Source organism: Pogoniulus pusillus, chromosome 10 (assembly GCF_015220805.1).
Source record: "Pogoniulus pusillus isolate bPogPus1 chromosome 10, bPogPus1.pri, whole genome shotgun sequence".
Lineage (NCBI taxonomy): Eukaryota > Metazoa > Chordata > Aves > Piciformes > Lybiidae > Pogoniulus > Pogoniulus pusillus.
In genome coordinates this window covers 29962969-29987430 of record NC_087273.1, presented here as the reverse complement: position 1 = coordinate 29987430, position 24462 = coordinate 29962969, and the positions used below count along the sequence as shown (strand labels likewise).

At 41.9% G+C, this 24462-nt stretch overlaps 1 protein-coding gene across 4 annotated transcripts in view; it reads left to right on the top strand.

Annotated features, from left to right (window-relative positions):
* The window catches only part of CARMIL1 (capping protein regulator and myosin 1 linker 1), a 244731-nt gene that overhangs the window by 111088 nt on the left and 109181 nt on the right, over positions 1–24462 (top strand). For all 4 annotated transcript variants that reach the window (XM_064150101.1, XM_064150102.1, XM_064150100.1 and 1 more), the window contains exons 6-12: positions 2962–3059; positions 3396–3466; positions 3626–3699; positions 9294–9369; positions 12442–12530; positions 17597–17691; positions 23552–23638. In XM_064150101.1, the coding sequence (XP_064006171.1) occupies positions 2962–3059; positions 3396–3466; positions 3626–3699; positions 9294–9369; positions 12442–12530; positions 17597–17691; positions 23552–23638 (590 nt within the window). The remainder of the gene's footprint in view (positions 1–2961; positions 3060–3395; positions 3467–3625; positions 3700–9293; positions 9370–12441; positions 12531–17596; positions 17692–23551; positions 23639–24462) is intronic.

Genomic DNA, 24462 nt, shown 5'->3' with positions numbered 1-24462 from the left:
TTTGTTTGGAGTTTTATTGTTTGTTGAGTTTTCTGGTTTTGTTGTTGGTTTTTTTTTTTTCCTTGCATTTCCGACTCTGAATTTTATCATCCTGCATCAGCTCTCAGAAAATTTTCTTTATTTTATTTCTTCCTTCTGTCCTTGCCTTGTCTTCATCACTATTATGCAGCCCTACTACTATTCTCTTCAGCAGTGTTAGAGAAAGTGAAGTTTTTCAAAACACATTGATCTTTTAAAGTGAGCTTTTGTATTGGATTTTAAGTGTGAATCATGGAGCTGTATTTACATGTTTCATGTTATGTGCATGTCTTTATTGTTCGTCTTTATGTAGAGAAGTTAAGTTCACAAACTTTTTTTACTTGCAGTATTATTAACTAAGTTAATGGAGATCAAGCTCTTTCTTTAATAAGAACACATACAAGTGAATATTTGTGAGCACATTTGCCATAAAGCCTCAGTAATGATGCGAGGAATTACAGAATCACAGAATGTTAGGGATTGGAGGGGACCTTGAAAGATCATCTAGTCCAACCCCTCTGCCAGAGCAGGATCACCTAGAGTAGGTCACACAGGAGTGCATCCACATGGGTTTTGAATGTCTCCAGCGAAGGAGACTACACAGCTTCTCTGGGCAGTCTGTTCTAGGCCTCTCTCACTCTCACAGGGAAAGATGTAGGCAAAATGAGTAGAATGAAGAGGGCTTACAAGGCTGTGCATGCTTGGGCATCTGTGAAGGCATTGAGACATTCTCTGGACTTTGTTGTGAAGATTGCTGGAGCATTTATAGTATCACACAGTATCATCAGGGTTGGAAGAGACCTCACAGATCATCAAGTCCAACCCTTTACCACAGAGCTCAAGGCTACACCATGGCACCAAGTGCCACGTCCAATCCTGCCTTGAACAGCTCCAGGGACGGCGACTCCACCACCTCCCTGGGCAGCCCATTCCGGTGTCCAATGACTCTCTCAGGGAAGAACTTTCTCCTCACCTCCAGCCTAAATCTCCCCTGGCGCAGCCTGAGGCTGTGTCCTCTTGTTCTGGTGCTGGCCACCTGAGAGAAGAGAGCAACCTCCTCCTGGCCACAGCCACCCCTCAGGTAGTTGCAGACAGCAATAAGGTCACCCCTGAGCCTCCTCTTCTCCAGGCTAACCAATCCCAGCTCCCTCAGCCTCTCCTCGTAGGGCTGTGCTCAAGGCCTCTCCCCAGCCTCGTCGCCCTTCTCTGGACACGCTCAAGCATCTCAATGTCCCTCCTAAACTGGGGGACCCAGAACTGAACCCAGTACTCAAGGTGTGGTCTAACCAGTGCAGAGTACAGGGGCAGAATGACCTCCCTGCTCCTGCTGACCACACCATTCCTGATGCAGGCCAGGATGCCACTGGCTCTCTTGGCCACCTGGGCACACTGCTGGCTCATGTTCAGGCGGGTATCAATCAGCACCCCCAGATCCCTCTCTGTCTGGCTGCTCTCCAGCCACTCCGACCCCAGCCTGTATCTCTGCATGGGGTTGTTGTGGCCTAAGTGCAGCACCCTGCACTTGGAGCTATTGAACACCATCCCCTTGGACTCTGCCCATCTGTCCAGGCGGTCAAGGTCCCGCTGCAGAGCCCTTCTGCCCTCCAACCCAGTCACATCTGCCCCCAGCTTGGTGTCATCTGCAAACTTGCTGATGACTGACTCCATGCTGTCTAGCTCTCTAATATGGAGAGTTTCGTTCTCAGAAATTACATCCTATTTCTGGCTCTCATGCTTTCCAAAATAAAGATACTGGAGTTAGGCAGCTCATATAAGACCAGAGCAAGCAAAAGGGAGGTAAAGAGGTTTCTCACATTAACATACTTTATTTCCCTCACCTTTATGGAATACTGCAGTCTGTGAGGCAGTCCTGTCATTCCAAAAACAGATAGTTTAATTTCTTAAAAGGTAGTAAGGGTTTGTATTTTTGTATAGGGGAAGTGGAACACTACCAAACTACAAATATTGGAGCTGGGTATCTAGAGTGCAGCCTAGAGGCCACAAGTAGCTGCTCAGCATAGTTTGTGGCTCTTGGTAAAGCTCTGTGGTGCTTACTGTGTAAACAGCAGTGGTTTCAGTGTGACCAGCAACACCAAGTGTCCCCTATTTTGGACATCCCTGTGTTAGTCGAGAGTCAAAAGTCTCTTTGGCTTAAGTGATCTTGTCATTGAAAACAGTTATCATTGCAAAGAGACACCAAGGTTGTTCCTGCTGGGTGGCATCATGATGTGTGTGAGTTCTAGGCAGAGGATTTTTATTAGAGCTGGTAATTATTTATAGAATCATAGAATTGTCAGGGCTTGAAGGGACCTCAAGGATCATCTAGCTCCAGCTCCCTTGCTGTGGGCAGGGACACCTCACGCTAGATCAGGTTGCTCAGAGCCACATTGAGCCTGGCTTTAAAAACCTCCAGGGTTGGGGCTTCTACCACCTTCATTGACAAGTCCTTCCAGTGTCTTACCACCCTCATGGCGAACAAATTCTTCCTCATGTCCAATTTGAGTCTATCCTCCTCTAGTTTGGATCCATTCCCTGTAGTCCTATCACTACCTGACATCCTAAAAAGTCCCTCACCAGCTGTCTTGTAGGCCCCCTTTGGATACTGGAAGGCTACAATAAGGTCTCCTCAGAGTCTTCTCCCCAGACTGAACAGCCTCCCTTCTCTTAGTCTGTCTCCACCCTGATGATCCTCGTGGCCCCTCTCTGAGCACATTCCAGTATGCCCATATCTTTCTTGTACTAGGGGCTTCAGAACTGGATGCAGTGTTCCAGGTGGAATCTCAGCAGAGTGGAGTAGAGGGGGAGAATCACTTCTCTTGATCTGTGAACTTTCTGTAAACTCATTTAAAATCTCACTTGAAATAAAGATTTATGAATTTAGAAATGCTTCCAAGGTCCTGAATATTGTTATTTTTATTTCTCCCACTGCCTTTTTGCATCTAGGAGGATTCTGAAGAAAGTAACTGTGGAGCCTTCAGAAAGATTGGCTAATCTCCAGGCCCTGTGGGACAGTCAGACAGTGGCGGAACTGGGACCTTGTGGTGAGAATGAATTTAAAGACTCAAAATATAAAAAAAAGCTGGAATTGTGGTGTCAGGAAGTTAACTTCTATTTCTGGCAGAAGCTGGTAAAGGTGTAATTAGTTTTAAGGTGTAATTAGTATGGGGCAGACTTCTGATTGGTGGGTGAAGGCTCTATTTTAAGCTTCTTTACAGCCTGCCAGGCAAAGACAGGATAGTCTCAGTTTCTTGCAGCAGCACAATGGACAGTCTCCTGAGAGAAAAGGAAAGTGAGTTTTGAAAGACTGGATCTTCACATATCACAGTATCCTTTTAGATGGTTTTTGTGCTTATTTCACTGTTATGTTATGTTTTTAGGGGGCTTTTCGCAGATGTATGCTTGTGTTTGTGATTGGCTTGGGTTTCCCTACAGAGAAGAAGTGCAGTGGGTAAGTACTTGTCTTTTGTGGAGCCCTTTTCAGTTAACTGTAAAAATTGTGAACCATAATAACTTGGGGGGGGAACAAACCAAACAAAACCCAAACCAAGAACTCTGTAAAGATGTGGGGTTTGGTGTTCTGTTTATTCTGGTTTTGTATTGTTAACAGGATGTCGATACGATTTACCTGACACAAGATACCAGGGAGTTGAATTTGCAAGACTTCAGCCACCTTGACCACAGGTAAGCAATGTACAGTAATCATGATAATATTTTGTAAACTTTCTTTGTTCACCTTCATAACAGGGTTTGCCTGCCCTTGCTAAAGTGGAATAGGCCTACCTATAGGTGTTACTTGAATGAGTAGACCTCTGAAAGAACCATCTGTAGCATTTCTAGTTTTCAGCACCAAGCTGCTGTTTTTGCATGAAAGCCCCAAGCAGAGGCACATTTCATTGAGGAGCCTGGGAAGATAAATATGTTTTGCTATTGGAAGCATTCCAGAAAGTTAGCAGATAGATACTTTTCCTGTGATGGTAGATTCAAGAGCTCAGATTCAGCAGAGAAAACATACAACTACATCTGGTAGGCAAAGCAAAAAAAGGAAATTATGCATTCTTTACTTCTGCAGAATCTTTTTCTCATGGTGAGCACAGTAAAGGAAATGATTTTTGTCAGCAAGTCAGTAGAAGGTTTAAGATGTTCAACTGAATCTCAGCCAGTAGCTTCTCCACTTACAATAGTGCTATCAAAAATGTGTACTTCCAGAAAGGAACTAATTGAGGGTAATTTTTACTATGAGATGCTGAAACTTAACTGAAAGTGTTGTATTTGGTTTACTGAATTTAGCTGGCTGAGAAAATTGGATTCTAACAAAGTTGAATCTGAAGGTGTTTAAGTAGGAGGAAATGGGAAAGAGTCTTAACTAAAATCCATCATTATACAGGGAAGATGACAGAACTAAGAAAGTGTAAATAAGATAGAGAAAACATTTGTTTCTTTGGAAAAGCTCTGTGGAAGAATTAAGAATTTGAGTTAGGTAAATAAGAGTATTTTGCCAGATCATTCCTTGCCCCTTTAAGCTATCTAGGATGTAAACATGTGAAACCTCTCCCCCACTCTAATACTTAGCCTCTGTGGTGAGTTCTCAGTCTGCACTGCATCCCATGAAAAAGCTGATAAGCTTTTGTACCTGTGTCAACTAATTCAGGGGTAACTCAAGACTACAGGGTTGCAACTAGGGGGTGGTGGCTGTGGCTAAAGAGTGGTTGATTGGTTAAACCTGACTGGGAGAAGATAAGGAAAGAAATGCTACTCAGCACAAGCAGCTGTGGGGCAATAACACAGGAAGGATTTAAACATATGGCAAGATGGAAGTGTTGAGAAGGCCTCAAGGCATCCTTGAGAAAGTGACTTCCAGATACCTGGCTTCAGTACAAATCAAGTGTTTGAAAACTCTAATAGGAGTGAAGGATACTAGGAAAGAGTAGATTTTAGTATCTGGAATGTTTCAGCTACTTAGAGTGAGTGCTTGGCTTTTGAAAAACAGAGTCCTGAATTTGTTGCTTCAGAGAAGGCTTTGATTGAAGTACACCTTGCAAAATTGAAATCACCAAGGAAATAAATTTCTGTTGTTAATAAAAGTCTTTGTTAAATGCCTTGTGATCATGTGAGTTCAAAGATCCAAAATACTTCTGGAGCCATTTACATGCCATGGGATCTGTCTTATGATGAAAGCCTCTATTTGTTGAGGTCTGGACTGAGTGAAAGGTTTGGGGTTGGAATTTCAAGAAAACTCTTTTTTTTTGGAAGCCAAAACTTTGTTATTATTTAAAAACACTAACTAGTATCTGAGATCACAGTCAGTTCAAGAATGTATGTGGGTGTTATATGATATCACAGTGTCACCAAGGTTGAAGAGACCTCACAGATCATCAAGTCCAACCCTTTACCACAGAGCTCAAGGCTAGACCATGGCACCAAGTGCCACGTCCAATCCTGCCTTGAACAGCTCCAGGGACAGCAACTCCACCACCTCCCCAGGCAGCCCATTCCAGTGTCCAATGACTCTCTCAGTGAAGAACTTTCTCCTCATCTCCAGCCTTAATTTCCCCTGGTGCAGCCTGAGGCTGTGTCCTCTCATTCTGGTGCTGGCCACCTGAGAGAAGAGAACAACCTCCTCCTGGCCACAACCACCCTTCAGGTAGTTGTAGACAGCAATAAGGTCACCCCTGAGCCTCCTCTTCTCCAGGCTAAACAATCCCAGCTCCCTCAGCCTCTCCTCGTAGGGCTGTGCTCAAGGCCTCTCCCAGCCTCGTTGCCCTTCTCTGGACATGCTCAAGCATCTCAATGTCCCTCCTAAACTGGGAGGCCCAGAACTGGACACAGTACTCAAGGTGTGGTCTAACCAGTGCAGACTGCAGGGACAGAATGACCTCCCTGCTCCTACAGGAGCACCAGGAGCACAGTATATATATACATATATATATATATTTAGCACAGTAAGAGTTGTTGTACTTTGGATTTTGAGAGACTGTTGTGTATGTTGCCCACCTAATATTTGGGGTTGCCAAAACTATCTGCTTCACGTTGTGGAGTAGCAGCTCTGAAACGAGGCAGAATGGGCGCTCCCGTTCTCTAGATACAAGGACTGTGCATTGCAAAAGCAAACACTCTGTGGTTTTTCAAGTAAAAGTCTGTTAGAGGTCAGCATAAGATGGCATGAATTATAGATGAATTTAAGTTCCCAGAGTGTCTGACATTTAGAGTGCATAGCATGGCTTGCCACATGGGAACATGACTTCTGAGGGTTTATCTGAAATGATGTTGCGCTGTGAACCATAGAATCGTTCAACAACAACAGAAAAAGAGACTTGAAGTGAGCAGGACTAACTTATCTTGGTAGCATAATTTTCATCTGTGTTGCTTAGATTTTAGCATATTTGGACACTGGAAAAATTGAGGAAATCATGATTGGTCAGACTCTTTTTCTTTGCACTGTTTAGATTTCTTGTCATCTTAAATACATTGGGGAACAGAGATGCTGAGAAAATGTGAAGACATTAGTGAAGCTTGGAGAGATTTTCTGCATTCCAGCAGAACAGAATCTGTTTTCTTTTTAAGATGGCATACATTTACATTTTGTCTTCCTTTATCCTGAGTGGTAGTTTAGTAAACTAATAAATATGATCAGCTCAATGAGGGAAAGCTGAGAGAAGGTCCTGCTTTTGGAAATGGTTGCTAATTTTCTTTCATAGCATATTGCAAAAGAATTCAGATCATTGGTAACATCATGTTTAGAATATAATAAAGTGAATAAACTTCCATATAATTTTGAAAAGGAAACCTCAACAAGAAGTGCAATGTGGTAAAGCAAGCTCAAAACAAGAGGAGTAGATGTAAATGCCTAAAAGACCATCATTTATTAGAAACACCTTCAAAAACCTGAACAAAACAAGACCAAAGTGGTTTCTTAATAAACAGATGGTAGAACGGTATAAAGTGAAGTTTCTAGGCAATAAGGCTGCAGCAAAATGTGCCACTGTCTTCAGGCACGTGGGAAAGAAGGAGTCGTGTGTGTGTTTAAGCAGTTGGTGTTACTGAAGTGTGCCAGCATCCCTGCTTGTCTAGGGTTTGAACAAACAGGCCTTGAGTACAGCTGAAGACTAAACTATTTAAAGATAAGAATTTGCAAATCAGCTGGATCAGTTTGTTCCAAAGCACTCATGTTCTGCTGCAGTGATGTTTCTTCAATTCCTTGAAAGTGGGATTGATTTCCCACTGGCTCTGGGCACCTCCTGCCCTTCAGCTATGACCAACCAAGGCTTGGGGAGGAGAGAGAAGAAAGGAGTGGCCTCAGGCTGATTCTGTCGGCAGTCACTCCTGCCTAGAAGGTACTGAGCTCTTGCACCCCTCCAACATGGCTTACCAGCTCCCTGGTAATGTTAATGCTTGCAACCAGTGATCCCTGATTGTTGTCCTTCCATTCCTTTGGAGGAACTGGTGCTGATGCTAATGGCTGAGATACATCTACTGAGGGTGCCTCCTACCTCTTTTGGAGGTGTCGATCCACAGTGTGACCATCTCTGCTCCACCAGTGTGACCGTGGTACTGTCAGCCTGTCCAGTGTTTGCCCTGCAGCATTCACCATCGGCTGTGGCTGGTGGGTTACCACTGAGCAGATAAACCAAAATTACACCTGATAATTAACTTCTATGTTCATTCAACTGCCAAGGTGAAAGCACTAGCAATAGGGATGTCAAAGCTACTGATTCATTACCTTCTCACCTATCATTGCAGGGGAAGGCAAAGGAAAAACAAACTCCATATGGACATTCCTTACTCCATAGCAAGGTTCCTGCCTGCCCAATCTAAGGGGAAAATACTTCTGGGTTGATTTTTCCACCCCCCACGCAGCCCAAGCATTGCATTAGTCAGTTACTACTTTATGTGGAGATAAAGCACACATGTGTAGGAATAAAAACAATGTGGTAGATGGAAACAAGTCTACATACTTTGTGAAGCTGATAAGTGGAAATTAATTCACCATGAGACTTGATGTGTGCTGTGAACAGGCTGGAAAACAAGCTTAGTCCTTGAAGGGCAGCACACACTAGTTCCTCTGCAGGAGTGTGAAAACTGTCTGTTTGCATAAGCTTTGCAGTTGGTGGGCTTCAGTCTTTTGCTGCAAAATCGTGCACCTTCTTACTGTTACCTTAGTGATGGGCTTGTACTTCCAAATCTAGCAGTTGCAGTTCCCAATATAGCCTACTGAAGGCTTGTCCTTACGATGTTGCCTTGTCTCTTGGCTTTCCTATGTGTTTAATAACCACCTAGAAGTGTCTGAATGTTTGTAGAAGGAAAAATGGAGGAAAGGAAAAGAAGATAGGAGGAGGATGCTGCGTGTTTAGTACAGACCTGTGCCTACCTATACATGTCATGGGGAGAGTGGGACTGACTTGTAAAAGTGAATACTTCTACATTTCTCTCTGCAAAAAACCTGAGGCTTGTATGGCAGTATTTTGCTGGTCTAGTAAGTTCATGTATATTGCAAGTCTTTGTTCCATTATAAACCCAAGGGTTTACTAAGTAGCTGTTAAGTCCCAATGTATATATGTATTTAATACGTTACATCAAAATGATCAGAGTGCCGTGATGCTAAATGGTGTGTGAGTGCTTGATGAATGATTCTGCTGGGGGCTTCTGTACAGATATGACATTTATCAACATCTGTTATTGGAGAGACTTAACAGAGGGAGAGCAGATCACATTAGGAGGCTTGGCGTGAAGAAAATGGGAATAATTTAGAATTTCATTTGCAAAATCCCTTTTTACAATTAAGGAGGGTTTGTGCTGAAAGTCACATTATGCTTTTGCAGGTCTTCTGCTTCCTGGGGGAATTTTAACTATAGAGATGAGACAAGGAGGTGTTCTCTAGAAGCATTCAGTCATGGAATTATAGTAAATCATCAGACTGCCAAGAAGCTTTTTAGCGTCATGCTAAATTATAATTAGAGGTGATTAAGAAGCTTAAATATATCACAGTCTGAAGAAAAAGTAGTGCTTAAAGTTGGAATGGCAGCCCAGACAAATCCCTGAGTTAAGAAAAATCATGCTAGAATGGATGTCAATTGGCCAGTTAGAATTTTGCACTAGAACACGAGGAAGACACACAGCTGCTGGTGGTGTTCAGTGTTCAGAATACAGACCTTTCTGTAATGAGGATAGCAGGAAATTAGCATTGTAAAAGCAGGGGGAATTAGATGTGGAAGAACACTTAAGACATTGCTTCCAGTGACCAAAGCCAACAGTTAAAATGTGTTTTTTTCTTTTTCTAGAGACTTAATACCTATAGTTGCGGCTCTGGAATACAATCAATGGTTTACTAAGCTGTCCTCCAAGGATCTGAAATTAGTAAGTAATGAATTGAAACATTATGCCTGCTCCTCCCAGACTGTGCTTTGCTTTAGAGGATCCTATGACATTTTTCCAAGGAGACCTCTTTTAGGCAAGTGTAACTGGGCATTCTGTTGAACTTCCCCCATCCTCCCCCCACCCCTGAATCATATCAGGAAAATTTATATAGTTAATTCATGGCCTAGAAACACTGCCAAGAGCAAGTCTTGTCAAAATTTCAAGCTAATAAAGTTTGAAAACTTCAGTGGATAATAACAGTAGCCTGTAAAACTGCCTCTTTAGGTGTTGCTAGCGACCCCTAAACTGTATTGAGTGACTAAATAGGAAGCTAACTTTAAAGCAGCCAGAAATCTCAGGTGCTTTCTGGAGGTAGAATGAAAGTTTCAGGATTCTGTTGTTTTGATTTTTTTTTTCTTACATGTAAAGCATATTTTTTTCCTTGTAGTTTTCATTTGAACTTGATTTCATTTTTTTGTCCTAGTTGTCTGAAACTAACCTTGTATAGCAATAAACATGTAGTAATATATGACATTGATATTGGTCCTCATTATTTTTCTTTCTGAAAAAGCTAAATGGGAGCTAATCTAAACAAGTAGGACTACTGAAGAACGTGCCAGAAAAATCAGGAATTAGATGGCATTTTTATATATGTAATGTGTAAGAATACACTATTTCTTCTAAATTTGAAAGTTGATAGTCACAGGTAGGGTTAGTGATTTGTGAAAGTGCTTTCATGAATGCTTCAGGTAACTTTTGTTCCTAAAAACAAAGGTTGAGTCTCACCTTCTTTAAATTGGTGCAGTTCTATTTATCTGAAAATGCTGTCATTGAATTTCTAAGCTATCATTTTCCATGAAAATTCAATAGAAACTGACTTTTGTGCTTTCTGAATGAAGGGTAAGCAAAAAACTTTTCTTTCCTGTTGGGATAACTTACTTGCAGTTATGTGTGGAATGAGACTTTGAGTGGTTTTAATGCTGTTGTAGTTTGCTGTTAAAATAAGTATTGTTAAAGGTACAATGCACATAGTTTCTGCTTCAATGAAATGAGATAGTTTGCTTAGTTAGAAGACTGGCTGATGTAGTTTGCTTAGGAGAACAGCTGCCCATATTTTCTATCTCTTTGTATGTGAAAGGCTTTTTTTTTCCCCCTTCATTCTTTGCAACTTTTTTTTTTAAGCAAATAAACTTTGTCAGTCCTCAAAATCTATCAGTTCCTTTAAAAAAACCCAAAACCCTAAACATTTTATCTTTCACACATTCCATTTTCAGTCATATCCACCAGGAGAATGCAAGTTGTTGAACAGTAAATCTATGCCATAGGAACAATGCTGAGGGTCAGTATGAGGTCAGACATATCTGGAGGCCATCAAATGCTTTGTGCTTCACAAGGCCTGCCCTGACATTGTGTTTGATAGAAAGCATCCGTAGTGCTTTTATAGTATGTCCATGAAAATTTCCACTTGCAATCATAGTGCTGTAGAGGCATTGTGATAATATTCTGAATTATCAAATTATGGAAGGCAAAGATTGAATCATAGAATCAACCAGGTTGGAAGAGACCTCCAAGATCACCCAGCCCAACCTAGCACCCAGTCCTAGCCAGTCAACTAGACCATGGCACTAAGTGCCTCAGCCAGGCTTTTCTTGAACACCTCCAGGGATGGTGCCTCCACCACCTCCCTGGGCAGCCCATTCCAATGGGAAATCACTCTCTCTGGGAAGAACTTCCTCCTAACATCCAGCCTAGACCTACCCTGGCACAACTTGAGACTGTGTCCCCTTGTTCTGTTGCTGGTTGCCTGGGAGAAGAGGCCACCCCCCACCTGGCTACAATGTCCCTTCAGGTAGTTGTAGACAGCAATGAGGTTCCCCCCTGAGCCTCCTCTTCTCCAGGCTAAACAACCCCAGCTCCCTCAGAACTGGGAAGATGGCTGAGTTGACAGTATTCAGGGAAAAAAACCATGGCCTCTACTATACAAAGGACTATCAGGATTTTTGTGCTTGGTAGAGCAGGTGTTATTTTTTCTTTTTAGGGAAGATTCATTTAGATAAAAAAAAGACCAAAACAAAAGCAACCAGTCAACCAAAACAACCAAATGAAAACCACCAAACAAACTAGAAAGCATCCACTGGGGAGGCAGATGTCCCAGGTGTGAACGTGACATTGCTGTTCTGAAAGGCAAATAACAGAATGGTTTCAGCATGTCACGGTCATGACTGAAATTCAGCTTTGGACATCACGTGAACTTTGGCTGCTGTCTGTTGTTGGGAGGGGAAAAGCAGAAAAAAGGCCAGATCTAGAAGCTAAATAAAAAGATTGCTAATAAAAGATGACGAGGTACAGAATTCACTGTATAGCTTTTGGGTTTATCTCTGTTTGCATGACCACAGCAAACAAACCCCTTTGTTACTGTGTCTTGCTCATGATACTTGCAAATGTCCATGCAGATTCTAGAATCCAACAGTGAGATCATGAGACAGGATTTGCTTCTATTTAGTTTGGCAAAATTCATGCAGAAGTACACTGACCCTTAAGCAGTAGTGCTTAGCAGTCTATGGAGGACCTGTAGCTGGAGTGCTTTTTCCTTCTGGGTTTTTCTTTCTCTGGAGGTTCTTTTTTGCTACCTAGTAACATCTTTATGCTTAGCTGTCATCCCTGGTAAGGCTTTACTTTCCTTTGCACTTGTTGCCACTTTCTTCTGAAGGCTTTCATGCAGGTGAACAAGATTTCTCCCAAAACTCAGTGAGCTTGTTTGTTTGTTTTCCTGAATTGGGGGGTTTGGAGATTTTACTACCATTAAAAAAAATATCTACCCCCTTATGATTAGGTGGCCTGTTTCATCAGCAAATTGCTTTTAGTTTGCTTCTTGTTTCTCTGAGTCTTTTCCAGAAGTCCTGTGTTGCCACCTGAGTCTCTCTTGGATGTTTCTGGTATTTTTGCTTGTTACTGATGTACAACAAGAAGATGGTTGTGGCCTGGATCCTATTATGATGTGCAGCCTATAATTCAACAACCATCTGTTTCATATTTACGTTCTTTAATGCTGCTCTGTCTTTTCTGTGGCAGTCCACTGATGTCTGTGAGCAGATACTGCGAGTGGTGAGTAGGTCCAATCGATTGGAAGAACTGGTATTAGAGAATGCTGGGCTTAGAACGTAAGTAATTCCTTTCAATTAGTCACATTAGTTACTGCTTACTTCTAGTGAAATGGATGTGTGATGTGTGTTAGCCAGAATAAACATTAAAACAGTCTTGTGCTACCTTGTGCCTACCTTGTTCTGAGGAGTCTGTAGTCACAAGCTTTTTACTAGGTTTTCCAGAGGTTGCTTATCTCTAAGAAATTCCTTTCAATTGATGATGTTTAAAATTCTGCCTCGAGAGTTGGTTTAAGAGGAGCAAAATCAATTGGATAAGAGTATAAACCCTAAATCAGCTCCCACTGTTCCTCTCCTGATATGATTGCAAATAGAAGTGTGAACACCTTTTTATAATTTAAAAAAGTGTTTGAGGTTTTGTTATAAATGCCTACTATTGCATCTTGAATTATTGTTTTGTTCCCAAGAGAGCTGGTTTTATCTTAACCATGGACTGCAGTCTGATCAAATGTAAGAGGACTCCTAGATTAGCAACCTTTCTTTAAAGAAACAAGAAAGTAGGTAATTAAGTTTAATGCCTTGCCATAGTCTTGAAAGAAAGATACATAGAGGTTAACCATACAGTTTAGTCCTTGCACATGCTTTAAATGCAGTAATAGGCTGCGTGTTGTTGTGGTTTATTTTCCCCTCATAGGAAATAAAAGTAGAGTGCAAATTACAAACTAGCTCAGGTGGAAGTATTTTTAGCTTGGTTTAGTGTCAGTGTAGTATCCAAGACTGTGTACACAGGATAAACTCTAGTGCAAATGAATTTTTATGCTAATAGAGAAAGCAGTGGAAAGGTGGGTGTGATGGTTTGGGCTCTTACCCGCCCCCCCACACTTTGTATTTGCCCCAGCTAACTCAGACGGACCCTGGGAATATAGATGAAGCAATTTATTTACAGCTAGCAGAATTTACAAGCAGCTATTTACAATATATACAGTTATATACAATTATATACAGAAATATACAAAGGATAAACAATACAAAAGCACAACTCCCCTCCCAGAAACCAAGGTCCCCAGGAGGGGCTTTCAAACCACCCCAACACCTCCCCCGGCCCTCTCAACCTTACCCCAGTTCTCAGGAAGAAGAGAGGTGCGGCCAAGAGGTTAGGGAGCAAGGTTAGTGGCAGCAAGGTTAATGAGATGTGACTAGGTCTGAAGGCAAAGGCAGAAGTGAAGGACAAAATGGAGAAAAAAAGTCTTTCTTCTTCCCAGAGTTCTCAGTGTAACTGTGAGAGAAGTTGACACCATGTTTTTCATTCCACTGCCTGTTATCAAGTTCTTTTACCAAAACATTCCAGCTTGCTTCTAACTAGCACAGTGGGAGAAGGAGAAGATTATAATGAATTACAAATAAAGACAGGAAAGCACAGGGAAAATATTTTGTGTGCTTCACATCTTCTCCTTGCCCACTGTTTGGATCTTTTTTTTTTTTTTAATGGATTTTGCACTGAAATACCTTTAAAAGAAAATTACCAAAATGGCACAGGAAACTTGGGGTGAAGTTTGGAATTACACCCAAAGTTTCTGCTCACCTAGTGCACTGCCTTTAATAGCTGTCATTCAAACACCTGATTTTTGCTTTGTTTTTCTTGTGGTATGTGCTGTGAAATCCAGTGCTAGTCATTAAACGACACATTGACTACCTCTGCACATCACCTACCCTAACTCATCACAGTTGGATTAACTGGCTTGAGTGTTAACAAGACCTGACAGATCATCAACGTGTGTCTTTGGTTTTCATGTCTCCCTCTACATGCACAGCATTTGGCATTTTGCCTTGGTGTGTATCTGCTCCCATCAGCATTGTCTGTCCGGTTTTGTCAAGGACGTGTTTGTCAGTTTTGCTGTTGACCATATCTGCTTGCTAGGAGGAAATCCTGTTGTTACTGGGGATCTGCCTTCACACAGCTTACAGACCAGTCACGTCTAATGAGCTCTGACAGAGTGCCAAGCCAGGCTTAAGAAAGCTCCCACGAACAACGCTTTGAGAAACAACCCAAGCAGATTCAGTAGCATACTTCTTCCTGCAGCAGAGTCAGTTTTAAGATGGCTTTTGTTCCTTCTATCTTCAGCCACTCGGTTCTTTGAGATTGGGTTTGGGCCATGGCCCCATAAGTACTTGTCATCCTCCCAGCTGAGGCTATTTTTTTGCTATTTTTTAAACAGCTTTAAATGGTGAATTCTAGATTATGTTGGATGGCTTCAAAGCATATAGCAAGCACCAGTGTTTTGATAAGTGTGTTAACTTAAGTAGATGATATCCATATTTCAAGGAAAGAAGAATCATTGAGGAAGAGAGTTACACCCCTGAGATGTTTTAGAGGAAGGGGACTATATGTTAAGACCAGATTATTAATTTCCATGAAACTGCAAAACCAAATTCTTCAGCCTGCAAAGGCCTGTTTGTAAGAACTGATGGAAAATCCTCTCTTTGTTGTACTTATGTACTCTATGGAAGCTGGTAGGCAGGTTGTCCCTTCTGACTTTTCACATCATCTTCTGCATCTCTGTTCCAAAAGGAGGGGGAACATCAGAGGTGTCAGCTGCTGGTACCCAGAGTGCCTTGGGCATTGATGTTGCATCTCATCTTTCCCTGCTGGATGGGCTCTGATTGTCCTTAGACCTAATAGTGTTAATTCCTTCCACGTACATGTACTCTCTTTCATCTATTACAGGCATGCTATCTGGAAAGATCTTAAGGAACTGTTTTGTTTGAGATTTCCAGATGTGTAGTAATATTATTCCTGGTAAAATATGCTTACTCTGCCATACATGTAGTTAAACTGAGTCTTTTTTGGGCTTTACCTCCAAGTTTGAATGTCATTAAGTTCAGGCAAGCATGGCTGTGAAATGTACACAACGCAAGTTTGATGCTTTATAGGACAAGTCTCAGGCTTACATTGCATGCTCTCTCCATGAATTGTGCAATCAAAACTCTGTGATGGAGTGGACAAAGGAGAGTGAGGGATGTTGCTCAGTGAGCAGAGCCCAGGTACTGCTATTTATGGTGGAGGCTGCACAGGGAGTGGTGAAGTTGAATTATTTTTTCCTAAAATGAGCCTTGGAGTCCCATGTGCCTTGCATAGGTAATTCAGTGCTTTCCAGTGGCAGCTGATTTACTATGCTTTTGCTAAGTAGCTCACATATACCTCAGCTGTCCAAAAATGTTCTGGTAATCCTGCCTATATTGGTAGCAAAAGGTGGAGAAGGATTTGTAAACAAGCCTGGAGGTGTAGGCAGAATACTGTAATGATAAGAGTCTGTTTGGAATAAAGGAAGAGGAGGAAATTCACCATGAAGAAAGGGTAGATTTTTTGGGTTTGTTTTTTAACTCAAAATCTCATTTTTTCTTGGCTGGACACAAGAAACTTGATTCAGATGCTTCAGCAGAGGCACCTAGTGCCATTTGAAATACTGGAGAATATCCATAGAGTATTGGCAAATGTAACTGAGGACCTGCAGGAGATATGTAGTCTTCTGCAGCAGCAGCAGCTGGTAGCAATACAGGATACCCTGAGGCCTGTCAGGTGGCAGAGATTCAAGCCCAGAGTTTCTTTGTGTTGAGTGCTTGTATTCAGATGCTGTCTGTGTTTTAAGAGAAGGATACACTTTTCCTAGAGGCATCATTTATTTTGCAGTTCCAGAGCCTGTTCTAGCCCCACAGCCTGTTTAAGGATGTGAGGTTTCAAAGGGGAAACTAAACTTTCATTGACAATCTCTGTACTCAGGTACACATTGCAACATCAGAGAACCAATAGCTATTGAGGCTACTGCTGTCCAATCTCCACTCTCTTCCAGTATCTGGAAAAGGATGCTACTTGCACTGCAGTTCTAAGCACCCAGACTAATCTACTGGTTTTATGGTAGGATCTATCTCAAAGGAAGAAGGCATTGTTAGTTGTAACTCTCCTAGCAGTGCAGCTGGTATTTCACCACCACTGGTCTACAAGAAGTAAGATAATGTATTTCAAGGCAAAGAGAGAAGAGAGATCAAGGCAAAGAGAGAAGAGAGATCAAGGCACATTTTTTATTTCTGCCTCAATGTCTAACTCAGGTGAAGTAAGAACATCAAAATTAGAGTCTTGCTTTAGCAAGTGCTCACAGTAGGGTTAGTTGCTTAATATGTGGAAGCTTCTTAGTAGGTAGGATAGGTTTGAGGATTTGCCTTGGAGCTGATAACAGCCAACAGTATTCTGACATAAGGCAAGGAACATGTCTCCAGCTTCTGACAGTGTGGTTGTGTAGGAAAACCTAAGCTAGCTTTGAACTTCAGTGCTGTGGGTGCTGGTAGCCCAGCTACAGTGAAACACTTTCAAATGATGCAGTATTCCCTTGGCTCTCAAGTGGATTTGTAACAGAGATAGATGGTGTTACTACAGCTAACTACTGTAGTTGGTAGTTCAAAGCTATCTGTGCTACCTGTCCTAGCTGTTGTGAGCATTATAAATCTGATATGTGTCATCCTCTCTTTTGAGACACATTGTTAGGGTTCTGCTCAGTCAGTTACCTGCTTTGATGCTTCCTACTGTAAAAAGAAGCAGGCAACCACCATTTAATTGGTGTGCTATTGTTTTTTGAGAGAGCTATGCCTGCTGTTTTATGAGACCAGAAATACTCAGAGTGCTCCTGCTGGATATGCTGCAAAGCCCATCTGTTTGACTGACTGTTGGTAGGGTGCTGCTGCAAGTGAGAGGACTTGCTTCTGAGCAAAGGAGGCAGTGATACACAAGTTGATATATATCCTGTTGGAGTGGCTTGGAGGAGATGGAAGATGTGCTTTCAGTTATTCTGTGTAACTCCTGTTTTAAGTCATCAGATCTTTATCAGAAGCAGCTTGAGCTTTGATTGTATGCACTTCTGTCTGCTGGGTCATAGAACAAACACATAATAAAACAACTCACTTTGTAAGATAACAATTTAGCTATAAAGGCATTGTTTAGAACTGTGAAGAATCAGTCACTGCTGTGCAGCAGGATACACCACTTTTGGCTAGCAATCACTTGACGCATTTAAGCCTCTGAGTGTGCTGCAGATAGAGGAGATAACAGGGTTCTTTCTTCCTCTCTTTTCTTGCAGAGATTTTGCACAGAAACTAGCCAGTGCCCTTGCCCATAACCCCAACTCAGGACTCCATACGATCAACCTTGCTAGCAATCCACTTGAAGATAGAGGTACTGTAACATTGGTGCATTTCTCTTTCTACAAATGTAATAGGGGGATTACTGCTGCTCCACTTGGCTTTGCCTGCATAATAGCTTATTGTTCTCTGTGTGATGCTATTGTATCTGTTGTTTACAAATATCTGCTGTTTGAAATGACTGGGAATTGCTCTTCTGTTTTTCTTTTTGACCTATTCACATCCATTAGCTTGCCGAGAAATATTTAAGTGTCTTAAATCAACTGTGGATTTAATTAGGTGTCATTACATTTTCACAGAGGTTTCTTTTCAAGGAAGATGGAACATGGTGACTGTTTAGGACTAGAGAGTAAATAAAATGATGTGCATTTTCAAAGGCAACGTAATCAGCTGAAAGATGAAACATGAGGCAACTTCGTTGCTTCGGTTATATTTTCCTGATGGATTTGTGGGTTTATTTCAACCAGCAATAGAACAAGGGGACACAGTCTCAAGTTGTGCCAGGGTAGGTATAGGCTGGATATTAGGAAGAAGTTCTTCACAGAGAGAGTGATTTCCCATTGGAATGGGCTGCCCAGGGAGGTGGTGGAGGCACCATCCCTGGGGGTCTTCAAGAAAAGCCTGGATGAGGCACTTAGTGCCATGGTCTAGTTGATTGGATAGGGCAGGGTGATAGGTTGGACTGGCTGATCTTGGAGGTCTCTTCCAACCTGGTTGATTCTATGATTCTATAATTGCGTATTTATTTTCATTATTGAAACTTCTTTTTTTCTTCCCCTCAGCTTTGTGCTAGTCCGTTGTGTTGCTACTACTTGGCAATGCTTAGTTGTACTGTCATAACTGTCATCCTTGTGGAGCAAAGTGCTGTTGACTCCACAAGATGGAAAATCAAGCTGAAGAGCTCAGCTTCTCTCAGACTAGGCACCACTGGGCCTGATTTCAGTGCCTATCAAGTCCTTCCCCTCCCTTGCCTACTGTCTTTTTCACCCCACAGCATTTACTTTTAAAACAGGGTTACATTCTTTCATTCTGGAATTGACCCTTGAACGCTGGCCATGTGAGATTCCCATTTGCTTCACTTAATGCATTCCAGGCACGCAGTGTTCTGGGATCAGACTATCTTGTACTCCTGTTAGACCAGAATAAAAATAAGAATTTTATACAGTGAACCTTTTCTTGGTTTATTTGGTTCGTTGAGGGGGAATGCTCCAGTCTCTTGGCTGTCATAAATTACAGTGGGAAAACCTTGTTCATTTTGATTACAAACAAACTGACTTGCAATGTTTTGAACAGAGTTATCACAGTATCACCAAGGTTGGAAGAGACCTCACAGATCATCAAGTCCAACCCTTTACCACAGAGCTCAAGGCTAGACCATGGCACCAAGTGCCACGTCCAATCCTGCCTTGAACAGCCCCAGGGATGGCGACTCCACCACCTCCCTGGGCAGCCCATTCTAGTGTCCAATGACCCTCTCAGTTTTATAGGTGTCTCCTTTCTTGCTAGTGCAGTAAGGGAATAAAGGCAGGAAGGGTTTTTTTCCTTTCCTCTTTTGTATCTCTTTTTAATTAGAAATAAGGGTGAAAGTATTTTAGTTTTTAACCTATTCAGAGTAGATTTTTTAATTTAAAATTGTTCACATGAATTGTTTTAACTCTTCTAATTACTTCTTGCCTGCTGATTACCATTTGCCCAACCTTAAGAATTCATATCACATCTAGTGTTTTGCTGAGGAACATTATGTGCCCTAGGCCTGACTGTGTTGTACAAAAAAATACGCCGTAAACTGAAAAAAGGCTGTTACATAGAATCATAGAAGGGTTTGGGTTGGACTGGACCTCCAAAGGTAAACATCTTCTGTACTCTGCACTGGTTAGACCACACCTTGAGTACTGGGTTCAGTTCTGGGCCCCCCCAATTTAGGAGGGACATTGAGATGCTTGAGCATGTCAAGAGAAGGGCGACAAGGCTGGTGAGAGGCCTTGAGCACAGCCCTACGAGGAGAGGCTGAGGGAGCTGGGATTGTTTAGCCTGGAGAAGAGGAGGCTCAGGGGTGACCTTATTGCTGTCTACAACTACCTGAGGGGAGGTTGTGGCCAGGAGGAGGTTGCTCTCTTCTCTCAGGTGGCCAGCGCCAGAACGAGAGGACACAGCCTCAGGCTGCGCCAGGGGAAATTTAGGCTGGAGGTGAGGAGAAAGTTCTTCCCTGAGAGAGTCATTGGCCACTGGAATGGGCTGCCCGGGGAGGTGGTGGAGTTGCCGTCCCTGGAGCTGTTCAAGGCAGGATTGGACGTGGCACTTGGTGCCATGGTGTAGCCTTGGGCTCTGTGGTAAAGGGTTGGACTTGATGATCTATGAGGTCTCTTCCAACCTTGGTGATACTGTGATCTAATCTAATTCCCCTGCAGTGAACAGGGGCATCCTCCCTTAGATCAGGTTGCCCAGAGTGTTTGTCAAATGTGACCTTGAATATCTTCAGAGATGGGTTTCAACTACCTCCCTGAGCTACCTGTTACAATGTTCCACCACCATCATGGTAAATAACTTGTTCCTAACATCCAATCTAAATCTACTCTTTATTAATTTCAAACCAATGTTCCTCATCCTATCAGTACAGGCCTTTGTAAGCAGTCCCTTTTTAGCCTTCTTGTGGGTTACCTTCAGGTACTGAAAGGCTGCTATTGGATCTTACTGGAGACTTCTCTTGTCTGGGCTGAAAAACTCCAGCTTCCATAGCCTATCCTCATAGAAGAGGTGTTCCAGCCCCCTGGTCATTTTCACAACCCTCCGCTGGACCTGCTCCATCAGATCCGGGTCCTTCTTGTATGGAGGGCACCAGAGCTGGACACAGCACTCCAGATAAGATCTCACCAGCACAAAGTGGCAGAATCACCTCTCTCATTCTGCTTCTTTTGATGCAGCCTAGGATGTGATTTGCCCTTTGGGCTGCAAGTGGACATTGCTGGGTCATGTCCAGCTTCCCATGTACCAGAACTCTCAAGTCCCAGCCCTCAGCCTTTATTGGTAATGAGAATTCTTCTGGCCCAGGTGCAGTACCTTGAACTTAGTCTTGTTGAACTTCATGAGGTTCAGCTGGGCCTACCTCTCCAGCTTGTCCAGGTCTGTCTGGATGAGATTGGGTCTCTCTAGCATATCCACAGCACCACTCAGCTTGGTGGCCTCTGCAAACATGCTGATGGTGTGCATTGGTTCTGCTTTTGAAGAAGTGTTTATAGATTGTGTTACATTAAAAAAATGACAGTGCTTGGGAGATTTTTGTTGTTGTTTTGGGGAGTTTAAGCTTTATTTTATTTGGAACACAAAACAAATGATCAAATATTTGGTAGTTACTCTTCAATGCAGAGGTACTTAGGCTATAGATTCAAGTCATTCTGGAGTAACCACATAAAAGATAAAAATGAAATGCAGAAACTGTAAGTTGGAAAAAATAATAGTTGGGTTTTTTTTTTCATTATCTCAGTCTCTTCTGCCACATGTGCAATTAAGATTTGACCTTTTCATTAGAGAATTAGATAAGTTAAAGAGAAATGAGCTATAATTACAAAGTGCAAATATTCCAGCATCTGAAGTGATTTACACTGAGAGCAATGTCTTTATTTGTGATTGACTTGGCTTAATAGTGCTGTCAATAGTTGTGAGACTAACACCTGGAAAGTTGGTTATCAAACTTAGCTTTAAGATCTAGCCATGTTAAAGCAATGGCAGTTCTGCTTCTGGCTCCATTAGGATCACAGCTTAATCTCATATTTTGTTAAAAAATTATGCAAACCAAACACATAGAAGCCTAGAAATACTCAAATTTGGAACTGTCTGCCTAGATACATTTAACTCCTGCTATTAGAGGATGAGTTATGAGGTTAGCAAAAATTAATGTCTTGAAGAGTACTCAAGGGCCTGAGTGCCAGAAGCACTTTTTTTGTGTGTACATGATTCCTATATCTGGGTGGATCCTTAACCCTATTGGTGGCAGAACACTAAAATAATTCAGCTTGGTTAGAGTGATAAATGGTCTGCAGATTGTTAGATAAAATCAAAGATGGGCAGGTAAAATTTCTTGCTTGAGATCCTTCACAGTAAAATTACATTTGTGATATCCTTAATGATTCTGCTTCTAACTCCTTTTTCACCTCTTTTGCCAATATAATTCTGCTTGGAAAGCAGAAAAACTTTTTGAAAGTACTGGGGACAAAACCAGCCTAACAAATAGAATCATAGAATCAACCAGGTTGGAAGAGACCTCCAAGGTCATCCAGTCCAACCTAGCACCCAGCCCTGTGCACTCAACTAGACCATGGCACTAAGTGCCTCATCCAGTCTTTTCTTCAACACCTCCAGGCATGGTGACTCCACCACCTCTCTGGGCAGCCCACTTGGCTACAGAATATGAATTTAAGGTAGACTGAGCCTCTGACTCAGAGAACCTTAAAAAGAATTGGGTTTTTTTAATTTACTTTTCAATACTAGACCTATGCAAGAAAATCCTCTTAATATGGCTTCATTTGTTCTTGCTGAAAGTTGAAGACATCCAGTTACCACTGTGCTTTAAAATGCCAAGGGATCATGGTGTAATATTTTGGCAGTATAAATAAAATGCAGTGTGTTGTTTTGGGCTGTGTGCCATTGCACCTCTCAGCATGAACAACATGCTTTTACAGAGAGCAGTAAGAAAAACAGACCTTGCAACAACGTCTGCAAGGTGGCTGTTCTTAGCAATGATGGGTAAAACATGATAAAAGTAAAGTATGTGACATATTAGTGGACTTTTTTGTGCCTGCATATGTGCAGATGGATATCTGCTGTTTTCATTTGCTGTGTTTTGAATCAAGTAAAAGGCTTTACCCTCTTTCTCTTTGCCCTTTTCTCTCTTAGTGAGTTGCTGTAGAAGACTATATTTCACACCTCAGGCGAAGCCTGGGGTTTCTGTGTGGATTTATTCCTGTACTAAATATTTCATGGATTGATTCTGTTGTTATTTAGGATGTGCCCTCTTAATCAAACTGCAATCTTTTGTTTAAATGGGGAGGATTAGGTTTATGAAGTGTGGAGCTTGGGATGCACCAAGAAAGGACTTTAAAGAAAAGTGCTTTTTATTTTTTTGGTTGTATTTGTACTGAGATATTCCAGTCTTTGTTGGCATCTTAATACGTTTTTACTGTTTGAGATTGTAAGTGGTTGTAGCATTTCCAAGTCTGTGTCTGGCTGGTAACCATGCAGGCTACTGTAAGGGCATTACAACTTGGTGAAGGTTTTGGGCTCCTAGGGTTTACCTCAGGAGACAACCAGCATTAACCAACCTGTGTGACTCACTTGCCTTGAAAACCCTTCTTTTAAAAGAAAATAAAACTAGTTTCAGGTTTCACATGAAATGCTCTTCCTGGGTTTTAGTTTGTGGTTTTGTTTATGCTTGGGTTTGTTGGTGGGTTGATTTTTGGTTTTGGGGGGCAAAGGTGAGGGATGCTCTTGTTTGTGTATGCTGAGAACTATCTGATCTAATCTAAACCAATAATATTAGCTTTTGGTTTTTGGCTGAACCATAAAGCTTCCATATATCCCAAGTGCTGACTGTTCAACATATGTAATATCTTCCCTTTTAACTCCTCCTCAGAAGCATGTGTGTGTTTTGTAGCTTTTAAACTGAGGTAGCTCACTGACCATGAAGAGCGAAATTCCTTATCTATTCAGGGGATAAAAAAGTATACATCTTGGCTCTATCAGTCATTTCAACAATTTCATGGTCATAAAATAGGAGATTTTGAGCCCACCCCCACGGGTGCAGGTCCCACCAGCACAGTTTGCCCATGGTGTGGTTGCTGGGAAAAGCTGAGATCACACTTAATCTGAAAACACCTCTTTTCTCTTTGCACCCCCAACAGGTGTGTCGTCTTTGAGCATCCAGTTCGCCAAGCTGCCAAAGGGGCTGAAGCATTTAAACTTATCTAAAACCTCCTTGTCACCTAAAGGTATGCTTTATAAGTTGGCTTCCTGTCCTGTTCTAGAAGTTTCAGTCTTTCTTTTTGTTTCCAGACTATGCAGTCATTCATTTTGTCAGTGATTTACATGTGTATTCTCAACAGCACAGCTACTTCTGTGAAGTCCTGGGTTGCTGAACCGTGGGCTGAGTTCTGTCCCCTTCAGCACTTTGAAAAACTGAACTGTCTTCTGTAAGATTTGAGATTGAATTTAGCATTGACATAAATGATACATTCCATGTGTTCTTCAGAAAGACATCTGAAGCAAAAATGGAAATTTTTCTGAATGCTTTTGCACATAATTATTTTATGAATCCAGGTGTCATGACAGTCACTCTTAAGTGGTGTGATCAAAGTAAAGAATTATTTGGTTTGTACTTTACAGATTTCCAGTTTGATGCCATAATTGGAATGTATGACATGTATGTATATTTTAAAAGGCAGTACTGAAACCCAATGAAAAGCTCTTAGGACTTTTTGCATGGCTGTTTTACAGAGAGATGCAGCAACCACTTACAAACAGCCCCAGGGTCTCCTGTATAGAACATGAGTGCTAAAACAGAAAAATTGCAGTGGCATTATTGCAGCTTTTTTGCAGCTGTTGATGACCTGGAAACGATGAGTGACTTATGGACTATAAAGGACATTAGGGGATAGCAGACAGGAGCCATGTTCGTTTGTCATTCTAATTATCGCTTTGTGAAGTGCAGATTCTGTGTTCTGTTGAGCTTTAAGGTTTCTCCTGGAGGAATATGGGTGGGGAGAAGGGGTGGGTCTTTAAATATTTTTTGGGTTGTTTTTGTTGATCTGAGCTT